This window comes from Pituophis catenifer, unplaced genomic scaffold (assembly GCF_029215685.1).
Source record: "Pituophis catenifer annectens isolate HBS135680 unplaced genomic scaffold, rPitCat1.0.hap2 SCAF_6, whole genome shotgun sequence".
Classification (NCBI taxonomy): Eukaryota; Metazoa; Chordata; class Lepidosauria; order Squamata; family Colubridae; genus Pituophis; species Pituophis catenifer.
The window spans coordinates 42,476,929-42,487,756 of NW_027256886.1; the positions used below are offsets into that span (position 1 = coordinate 42,476,929).

The 10,828-nt window shown below is 36.6% G+C and overlaps 1 protein-coding gene across 1 annotated transcript; it reads right to left on the reverse strand.

Moving 5' to 3' along the window:
* Positions 1-1,689: 1,689 nt before the first annotated feature.
* ANKRD2 (ankyrin repeat domain 2) lies at positions 1,690-9,508 on the reverse strand. The gene is made up of 9 exons (XM_070945536.1): positions 9,431-9,508; positions 8,687-8,794; positions 6,661-6,798; positions 6,126-6,233; positions 4,855-4,953; positions 4,481-4,579; positions 3,049-3,147; positions 2,113-2,211; positions 1,690-1,894 (listed from the first exon to the last, which is right to left on the reverse strand). The coding sequence occupies exons 1-9, from the start codon at positions 9,506-9,508 to the stop codon at positions 1,796-1,798; spliced, it is 927 nt and encodes a 308-aa protein (XP_070801637.1). The 3' UTR covers positions 1,690-1,795.
* Between the last annotated feature and the right edge of the window lie 1,320 nt (positions 9,509-10,828).

The window sequence follows — 10,828 nt, forward strand, 5'->3', positions numbered from 1 at the left end:
TTGAGCTTGTTTATTTATGGGATTTATAGCTGTTCCAGTCTGATACTACCTATAAATTCATTAATAAGCATCTGGCATCTGTTGGCTGTTTCAGATCAATTCAGTCATTAAAATTCCCCACCAGCCAGCCACCTCACACTAGATGAGCAGTGACAAACCCTAACGTATTTTATAAAGTTTGAGGTTGCTCTTGGGGATTACAGGTTTTTCCCCATTCTTCACTTAACCATGCCACAAATATGTCCTGGCCAGTGGTGGGTTTCAATTTTTTTTACTACTAGTTTTGTGGGTGTGGCTTGATGGGCGTGGCATGGCTTGGTTGGCATGGCTTGGAGGGCATGGCAGGGGAAGGATACTGTAAAATCTCCATTCCCTCCCCAATATAGGGGAAGGTTACTGCAAAATCTCCATTTCCTCCCAATCAGCTAGGACCTGGGAGGCAGAGAATAGATGGGGGCAGGGCCAGTCAGAATTTTTACTACCGGTTCTCCGAACTACTCAAAATTTCTGCTACCGGTTCTCCAGAACTGGTCAGAACCTGCTGAAATCCACCTCTGGTCCTGGCCATCTTTGGGGGGCATTTCATGATACGGTCTTCAGCATGCCCTTAGCCCTTCAGAGAGACATGCTTAAGTATGCCTTAGCTGTACCAGTACTTTCCCTCCTTATCGACACCATCCAAATTTAAGCAATGCAATTATCCAAGGGTGTTAGTGCTTTTAATGGGCAAAAAATAGTGACTGTTATTTTGCATGCTGAACAACAGATCTGATCTCCATTTATTAACCCAATTTGGCCTTGTCTGCCCTGCAATATTGAAACCACATTTCTGCCAAAGAAGCAAAGGTTGTCCTATGTCCTCAAGTGAATTGTTCTTAAGTGAATATGCAACTTGGAAAGTAAAACCAGCAGACAAGCGCATGGCAGCCATCCAATTGATACTTGGGTTCACACTCTAGAAAGAATGTGATAGGTTCTCCAGGTTGTCAGACTTTGCAGTACTGTTAATGTATGCATAGACACCCTCTGCACATGAATTAAATTAATATTTAGGGTGTGCATTGCTGTCATTGGTAGATAATTTTAACAGATGGCTGGATCCATATTACATTTTTTTGTACTCTGTTTTAAATGTAATGTTGTCTTTTTGTTCACCTTCTAGCCTATGTTTGTGTCTTTTCAACTTTAGTGTTCTGTATCTAAATTGACTATAGGGTTGTGTTTTTACATGATGTTTTACACTTCCTTTGTGGAATGTTTTTTTTTTTTTTGCTCTGTACTCAGAAAGGCTGTTGTTTCTCAAGCTGTGAGTCTCTCTTGCTATTCACTACTTGGTCAGTTTTAGAAGATATTCATGTCCTTATTAGCTGCACCTGCAAGCAGTCCCACAGAAATCACATTTGAAACTGTGTCATATCTGACTAATTATCATGCAGCTGTTTGAAACTTGTGGGAATTATCAATAGCTTAGTGCAATTTGACTCAGTGGATATCAGAATTGCGGTTGTTTATCAGACTTTTAACAACTGTGTGACAAGCAGAAATTTCACAATGCCTGTTTGAGAAAAATGGAAAGTTCTCAGCTATTGAATTTAATCTCATCATGCAATTGCCAAAGATAAAATAGCATTATGATTGACTAAACAAAACATTAGAAATAGCTGTTTTTTCACTGTTTTTTGGCTTTGTTTTGCTTTGATTGCATCTTTATTGGGGTTTTGTGACCTCATTTGTTTAATCTCAAACCATTCTTGCTTCGAATTGCAGGTGTCTGCTTTGTTCATCCAACTACGGTTCATGTTGGCATTTCTGTTGTGTTTGGCTCTTTCTTTTCCAGCACTTCCCGTGTATCTGCCTGCCATAACTGCACCAGATCTGCAGGAGTTTTGCCAGCCTGTGTAGGAGAAACAGAGATAAGAAAGTTTGGCAAACTCCAAACTGACATGAAAACATTCCATTACTTCAAAACATGGGTATGCATTTGTTGGTTTATTAAATATTAGTCGACAGCATCTGAAAAAGAAACCACATTTCTTTTGCTATTATTTTTGTTACTATTGATTTATTTGCAGATGTTACCCACTGTATAGGCCACAGTGAGTAAAAACTTACCAAATTTTTGGCCAACATATCTGCCCCATGCAAAATCAACATCTTAATTATCTTGTAGCGATTGAGGCGTACAGCATCGTGCAGGGCACTGTCTCCCTCCTGCAGTAGAGAGATGACAATACCACACAATTCACATATAATGCTAATATTTTTAATCAGTTTGTTGAATAACTTAATGACTTATTCATGGATAATGCTAGTCAACTGTAGTAAAATTCATAAATTACATGGTCAAAAATAAACAAACTGCACAACAACTGTGTTATATGGGAATTAGATCTATATGTAAGTTTGGTAGTCAAAATAAATTTGCTTATCGTACCCAAACAGGTGAAATAGAAGCAAATAAACAACTAGATTTTTAAAAATGCATTAAAAATTAGCCTGGATCCACTGAATATAGCTTTCTGAGTCAGCTATAACAAGAAATAGGCAAATACTGTCAGCTGAATAATGTCTATCTGTGATAGATAAAATTGCAGGTTTGCTATTATTATAGGTGAATATTATTAGCACTAGGAATCAGAAAGTAGAAATAGAGTATTTCATTTTGTGTTTTGTAGGTTGAAAATATCTAAGACGATATGAAAAGTTACAATAGAGAATTCCTTGACTACCTTGACAAGAAAAAGAAGCATATTAAGATTGAGAATTTGAAATTAAACTTCAAAAGGAAGATGTTTAAATCCTAAAACCATAGCACATCTTTCTCAAGCTTAGTTTTCTGTTCATTTTGTTTCATTTGTGAGTTTGAGTGCAAATATTTGCATGAACTTCATATTACATTTATATTTCACTTGTACAAAAAAATCTGGGTAGTATGATTCTTACAAAATCCTTTGCATATATATAATTGTGGTCATTTACCTTAAAAAGTGGATTAAGATGCAAGTTACATGTTAAGAAAACAAGCAGTCAGAAAAAGGTATTTCTTACACGGTCACGGGAATTGACATCCACACCATTGTTTATCAGATGCTCCACAACGTCTGCGACACCAGTGCGAGTGGCCACATGTAAAGGAGTACTAAGAAGCTGAGTTCAAACAGACAATAAAGTAATGTAAAAAGGAAAAGCAGAGAAGGATAAATATGATTCCTTGTTACCTATTTTTTTCTTGAAAGGTAGTTAATTTAAGTGAGTCTATTTGGTGTCATAATGAATGTTGAAATTAAAAACAAGGTGACTTGGGTTTTTTTTTTCCAGCCATGGAAATCAGGCGGGTCAGTCATTCTCTCAACCCAACCTACTGCAATGAGGGTAAGAGAAGGCAGGCCTTATATTTAAGATGCTGGCTTAGAAATCAGGAGATTGTGAGTTCTGGACCTCTTTTAGACATGAAAAGTAGCTGAGTGACTTTGAGTCAGTTGCGCTCTTAGCCCAACTAATCTCAAAAGGTTGCTGGGGGGAGGAATAAGGAAGGAGGCTGTTCATCACTTTGAGTTATTTCTATATTTTAAAAAGGTAGTATAGAAAGTTAATAAAGTGCTCTGGGACGTTAGAATTCAAAAAGACAAGCACCTGCCACATAACATTCCAGACTTAACAATTGTCAATAAGGAAGACAAAAAAATCTGTATAGTGGACGTGGCAGAATTTGCACAGCAGAATTAGAAGAGTAAGATCTGGAGAAAATCACAAAATACAAGATCCTGCAAATAAAAGTAGAATAATTGTTGCAAGAGAAAGCAAAAATAGTATCAATAGTAATAAGCACCTCGGTGCAATCCCAAAACATCTGGGCACCACTTGAACATCACTGGCATTAACAAAATCCCCATCAGTCAAAGGGCAACTTTACTTGGAACAGCTTACATCCTCAAACGGTTTTTTTGATGCCATCAGATAATATCTATCTTAGGTTCTTGTGAAGGACTCAATAGGTGGATAAAAATGCCAAATCCAGTCTTAACATGTGGCTGACTGTATAACCAACAATAAAACTAGAGATTTAGATGTAAGTACATCCCAAATAAAATACTTACAGTAGATTCAGAAAACCTTATTTTTCAATTCTTCTAGAAAGCCCAGTTATATTCCTGAATCTTGAAAGTAGGGAGATGAAGATTTGTATCTTCACTTGTGATTAATGTACTTGGATGAGACTAGTGTATTTGGAAAGTGGGCATCCTAGACAGAACTAATTTAATTTCATTAATTGCAGTCATATATTTGATAAGTTTCTTCTTTTGTCACATGAAATATTATAGTTGGGTTTTGGAGACAATCTACTGGATCACCTAAGGCTTTGAGAGAAGTACTAGTTGTGTACTTTGCCTTAATATTAGAATCTTCCTATTTCCTTAAAGTTTTTTTCAAATTTCCTGTGTGACACTGATCTCTTTCTTTGAATCAGCTCTCAACTCACCTTGTCCTTCAACTTTAGATTAGCCCCATTTTCCTGCAAGAGCTTCACAACAGTCAGGTGTCCACCACGACAGGCCCAGTGCATAGCTGTGCAATCCAACTGTCAACAAAAACCATGACGTCAGGAGACAACTGTTCCAGTCTCCTTCCAAGGCTATCTCCAGTATTCTTTGGGGTCCCCTTTTTGAGTCCAAATAATTATAACTCTCAGCCCAAAACAAACAAACAAATAGATCTGAGCACAATATTGTACCCAGAATATTCCATATATTGTATATTTCCATTGTGCTTTAGAGGAATTTGGTGGCAATAATGCATAAATAGCCCATGCAGAAAAAGGGTGGCAATCTCAAGAGACACAGAGAAGTATCTTACGCGATCTCTGAAGTCAATAGTGGCACCTTGGTCCAAAAGCTTCTGTACGATTTCTGTGTGTCCTTCCAGGGAGGAACGGTGCAAAGCTGTCCTGTGGAACTAAGAAGGGCAGAATTAGTCTTCTGTAAATGGTAGGCTAAAAAGAGAAAAGGCCATGTCCAAAGGTGATTTTCTAACATTCATGGGCCCTTTCCTTTTTAAAAATCCTTGCCAATACCAGATTTTCCATAGTTGCTCATAACAAATCAATATGCGTGACTCCTCCATATGCTGTTTTAAACCAAATTTTACCCCCTCCCTATTTTTGTAGGAATATATTGAAAAGAGCAGATGTGCTATTGGAATGACGTTTCTATTAATAAAGGAAAATGTTTCAAGGTTGAAATGAGGAGTCCTTGGTGCTCTTTGAGCTTGCTTGTTTTCTTGCGGACATTTCATTACCCAAACTAGGTAACATTCATCAGTGGTCTATTTCTATTTTCCACTTCCATTTTCCAAACATTTTTACTCTTGAAGTGGACATGAGCAAGCATACAGATAATCCTCAATTTATAACAGTTCATTTAGTGACCATTTGAATTTACAATGGCTGAAAAAAGTGACTTATGACCATTTTTCACCCTTATGACCATTGCAGTATCCCCATGGCCGGATAATCAAAATTTAGACACTTGGCAACTGATTTATACTTATGACAGTTGCAGTGTTCCAGAGTCATATGATCACCTTTTGCAACTTTCTGACAAGCAAAGTCTTGGAGAAGCTAGATTCACTTAACAACTATGTTACTAACTTAACAAAATGGGCCAACATTCACTTAACAACTGTCTTGCTTAGCAACATAAATTTTGGGTTCAATTGTGGTCGTATGCCGAGGATTACCTGTACTTGAAATCAAAGATGTTAAATCCAGGAGCAGTCTACAAGCTACTCATCTGCTCCTCTCTTTTATGCATATTTTTGGATATTTTTTTTTTTCAAAAGAAAGAAAATAACAAATTTGGGGTAACTTATTCCAATTTTAACATTACTTTTATTAGCGAACAAGAGCCTTTTCTCCCATTGGAGTTTGTATCAATTTAAAAACAGATTGTGTCCAAAAAAAAAAATCCCCTCGATGAGAAGTTTACATATTGGATTCTACTTGGAGTAACAGAAGCAGCAAAGAACACCCTATGCCAAGCATAGAGCTCAATCAATAAATATTTGAATATGTATCTTTATGGAATGTGAAAAATAGTCCTGAGGAAAATACACTTCCGTGGTCTTACTTCATCGCAGGTGTTTGGGGAGCCTCCATCTACCAGGAACTTCTCCACTACTTGTATCCTGCCCTGCACAGCAGCTTTCAAAAAATCCTCCGCTGCCACAGGCCCCGTCTGTAAGCATTTTTTTAAAAGAAGGATGACAATATTTTAACTTTTATATAAAAAGTTATATGAAAAGTATTTGACAGGAAAAGATAAATATGAATCCCACCATGACATTATGCACTGGATTTTTAAAAAAACACTCAGTCTCCTAGATTCTAGCCTGATGCTTTAACCACTGCCCCAAACTGGCACTTGGAAGATACTAAAATTCTCAATAATAATCATGTTGGCTCTTGAATTCTGGGAGCTGAAATTCATATCTTTGTATCGCCTCAAACCTCGGCAAATAAATTTGATAATTCTCTCTCTTTCTCAACAGCCAATTTGTAGAAGATTGTTCTCTGCCATTTTGCTCTGCTTCTCAAGATCTACTCAGAATAAATATTGATCTTTCTCCCTTTTTCTCCAGTATTTTCTTTTTCTCTTCTCCTACAATTTCCTCTGGTTCAGGCTCTGGTTTCTCCTCCTTCTTTTTTTCTTTTTTGTGTAGTTTGAAGAGGTATTCGGTGCCACCAACTTCAAGGATCTCCTTTCTTAAGTCCACAGAACTCTTCCGCACCCTTTCTTGTCCCTATAGGAAGAGAAACATATACAAAAAAACTTACAATTTTCAAAAATTGTCTAGGATCTATTAGTTGTCTGATTTGCTAAGTAATATCACGGAAAAGTCTTTGGCCTGTTACATCAGCCTTTCCTTCCCGGTCAGGCAGGGGAAGGTATGTTGCGGATCCTGTCAACCAAAGAATTCCAACAGGTACGATCCAGGAAGAGAGCCTTCTTGCCATTACCCCCATCCTGTGAAACATTCTGCCCCAAAAGTGAGGTGGGCCACCATTCTCCTGGCCTTCAGGAAAGGCATAAAAGCATGGCTCTATCCCCTTGCTTGGGACCAGTGGTGGGTTTTTCCCGGTTTGGACCAGTTCTCAAGAACTGGTAGTAAAACTGGTGGGAGGCCCCGTCCACCGCCCCGGATGTCATCATCGGCGATCTGTGCATGTGCAGAAGCTTCTGCACATGTGCAGAAGCAAGACGCCTGCGTGCGATCCCATTGCGAACTGGTAGTAAAGGTAAGTAGAACCCACCCCTGCTTGGGACGCACAAAAAAGCATGAAGGCATGAGGCTGATTAGCGCCCTGAAGCCCTCCCCCTGTCTTTTAATTAATTTTAACAACTCTTACCTCTTTTAAATATTATACACTGTTTTTATGCTTTTAATATTTTATTATTTTATTTTATGAGACTGCCCAAAGTCTTTTAGTGAGAGAGATGGGTGGTTCTTAAATATAACAAATAAAAATAAATAAATACATAAATATAGCAATCTTTAATTCTTTATTCCTCCAATTTTTTAGCATCTTCATAGCAAATTGATATTTTTATAACAAATGTCTAGAAACTAACAATAGATTTTTAATTCTAAAGGATTTAACAAGTAACTTAGGGGTTTCAGAAGCTGAAAATGCTGCTGATCCAACCTTGTTAACTAGTGTTGTAACTATAAATATTGCTATTGAGTTACACTGGTACAGGATATTTCTCTCTTAACACAGAGTATGTTAAGTTGATCCAAAGTCAATGATCATATTTCCATTCAATTTTTCCATATCATCATCCTTTTCCTAATTTTTAAAGTTGAGTTTCCCAATATAGCACTGGAAAAGGATCAAATCGTTTTTGATTAAATATTCCATTCCATTTTTAACTGACTTAATTGTTTCCAGGTTTACTAGAGTTTTTGCATATAAATTGTCCAAATGAAAAATTAACACCATCTATATTGGCTTTCAGTACTTAATATCTGACAATAGGCAAGCATGACAATATAACTCCAGATTCAGAAAACCAATCCCTCTCTTATTAATTAGTAATTGCATTTTCTGTGAGGATATTCTTGGAATCTAACAATCTCACAGTAATTTTCTAAAGAAACAGTATTTTCTGAAAATGTTTTCCAGAAATATGAACTGGAATTCCTCTCAGAATATAAATTAATTTGGGAATAATATTCATTTTGAGAGCATTCACTTTTCCCCAAAGTGTAAGGATTAATGACTCCCATCTATCAATATCTGAAGAAACCTCTCTTGTATTTATATTACAGGTTATGAATCAAGTTATGTCCTTTGGTATAGACATACCTGGATATTTAATGGATTCAGCACAAATATAGAATTTATATTCCTTAAATAAATGGGTAATCAAATGAAGTATTCTGCTATTTTATTAAAGACATCCATTTGTGCATCCATTCTGAGATACTAGCATGTAGTTCAGAAATAAACAAAATAATTTCATATGCAAATGAAACAAATTTGTGTTCAACTAAGTTATGTTACCACTCCTGGAGTGGTGAAAAGCTAGTGACTAATAAATAGAGAACATTTTACCCAATGAAATATGTTCTGGGTGTGGATTTTGTTGGTAGAATAGGTAAAATAGGATATAAGAGTCCCACTCACCTTAAGACTTGCAATATCCTTGTTAACAGGTCCATGTTTTTTCCCCTTCTCCAGATGTGGATTATCCAACTGGACCCCTTCTGGTAGCATTGCGGAGGAGCGTTTTTTCTGGGTTAAAAAAATAGAGAAAGTGTCCAAGCCTGAGGCATCTGCTCTCTGCTTTTTTTTCTTTTCTTTTCTAATTTATGGTGCATTCTACTTTTGAGGATTTTATTAGATTCATCTAAATTTTTTCTTCTAAATAATTTTATTAAAGTTTATAAATAGAAAGCTAAGCTAACAAGTAATATCAATTAAGAAAAATATAAAAAGTCAATAAACGATAATCTCTTGATGCTCCAGGGTAACCTGATAGTTATTTTGAAACCTAATTTTTACCACCAAGATATCCAGATCCAATACAAGAATGAGGCTTTCTCTCTTAATAAGTAGAGTTTGGGATTATTTTGGTTTTTTGGGTGACCTTGATATACTATACTCTGATAAAACAGCAACATATTTCATTCCCCCTTTTTTAATCATAAAATTAAAACTGGAGGTCAAAACATGGCTTCCCCTCTAAATCTGCTTCCTGAACCAATTAACAAAACTCTCTGATAAAACAGCTGTGGCTATCAAGAATATTTTGCTTGACTTATGCCAACATCTTCCACCCATAGATTAATATTCCAGTAAACTTCCAAGTCCCATCTTTTGCATCTTCAAGACCCAAGTAACCAGCCTTATTTGGCTTTAGATACTCACTTGCTGCTGTTCATCTTCCAATTTCAGCTTCTTTTCAATCAGCTCCGTTGCCCATTTTATCTTATTGTCCATATCCATCTTTATTTGTCCTGGAAATCTGAATATTCTCACCTAGTCCTCAGATCCTGACTCAACTTCCCAATCTTTTATACTATGTACTTTCTGACATCTCCTCTTGCAGTCACTGGTATTAAGACCAGTCCTGCCCCCGGGTGCCTTTGTCATGAGCTCAGTCTGTCAAACTCTCTTCATAAATCATATATCTAGTGATCCTTTAATAGTCACATATCTCTAGCCAATCAGGAAGTAAACACAGAATTCCCTGAACTACTGAGGGATACAAGATTTTGGCAGAATTCCTTTAGTCCCATAGGTGGTTGGGCTTCCCTAGTTAGATTATGGGTGGAGTTTATGGCTCCATGTCTGGACAGAGTTCTCCGTAACTACTTATGAATTATTATGATGCTTGGTAGAATTATCTAATATATAATCATAGAAGTGATCCTAACTTGGTGCCCTCCAGATGTGTTGGGTTACATACCTGAGCACACCAGTTGATAACAGTAGATTTATAATCCAACACATCTGAAGAGTACCAAATTAGGAAGCTCTCTATTTATTTTAAAATGCTACCTGCTATGGGAAAGTGCTACATACCAGCCCATGGGATTTGCCAGAAAGGTTTGCCAACCTGCCAGGCATCTAACTTAGTCACAAAGCCTGGAATAGTGAGCATGGGATACTATGAATAATAATGGGTGAAACAGGGGCAGATGAGATGACATTAGGAAGAACTGAGATGAGAACTATTTATAGTGGACAGAGTCTCTGTGCTCCTCCCCTCCTTTAAATTATGACAGCAATGTTGCTCAACTAATGGGATGTTCCTGCATACACAAAATGTAAATCCTTTCCCTAATAATCATTCAGAATTTATTTGGATAACTTTCTTTCCAACAATAGACATTTGCTTACATAGGGATGCAGGACAGAATGAGCTACTGGGAAGAGAACAGACTGATTGACCAAACATATTTTGGCTCATTTTACAATAAGGTTTGAATTTGCTTAGCATCCTTTTTCCTACTATCCCCGTTTCCTGAGACAAAATAATGGTTCTAACCACAATCAGCCTATATTTCCTAATTCCTATGTGCATGATAAAAACAAGACCTGCATATACTGTGTATTTTTATAAGTGGATTAAACATGTGGTAACTCTTTCAGTTCCAGAGAATGAATTTATCATCCCTTAAATTCTTTATAACTTGTAATCTTGCATTCGAGGTATTTTTTTAAAAAGAAGTTTAAAATGTTGAAAATGTAACTTTTAACATCAATATGAAACAGAAGCAAAGCAACTCTGCTACTAATTATGTTGATGACAGTTCATGGCCA

What these genes read in the sequence shown, in the direction of transcription:
- ANKRD2 (XM_070945536.1), bottom strand. Translation starts at nt 9,508, where the DNA reads ATGGATATGGACAATAAGATAAAATGGGCAACGGAGCTGATTGAAAAG. An exon ending in AGGATATTGCAAGTCTTAAG is followed by an intron (nt 6,799 to 8,686) that starts GTGAGTGGGACT and finishes CTCTTCCTATAG; the next exon opens with GGACAAGAAAGGGTGCGGAA. An exon ending in AGCCTGAACCAGAGGAAATT is followed by an intron (nt 6,234 to 6,660) that starts GTAGGAGAAGAG and finishes AAATGCTTACAG; the next exon opens with ACGGGGCCTGTGGCAGCGGA.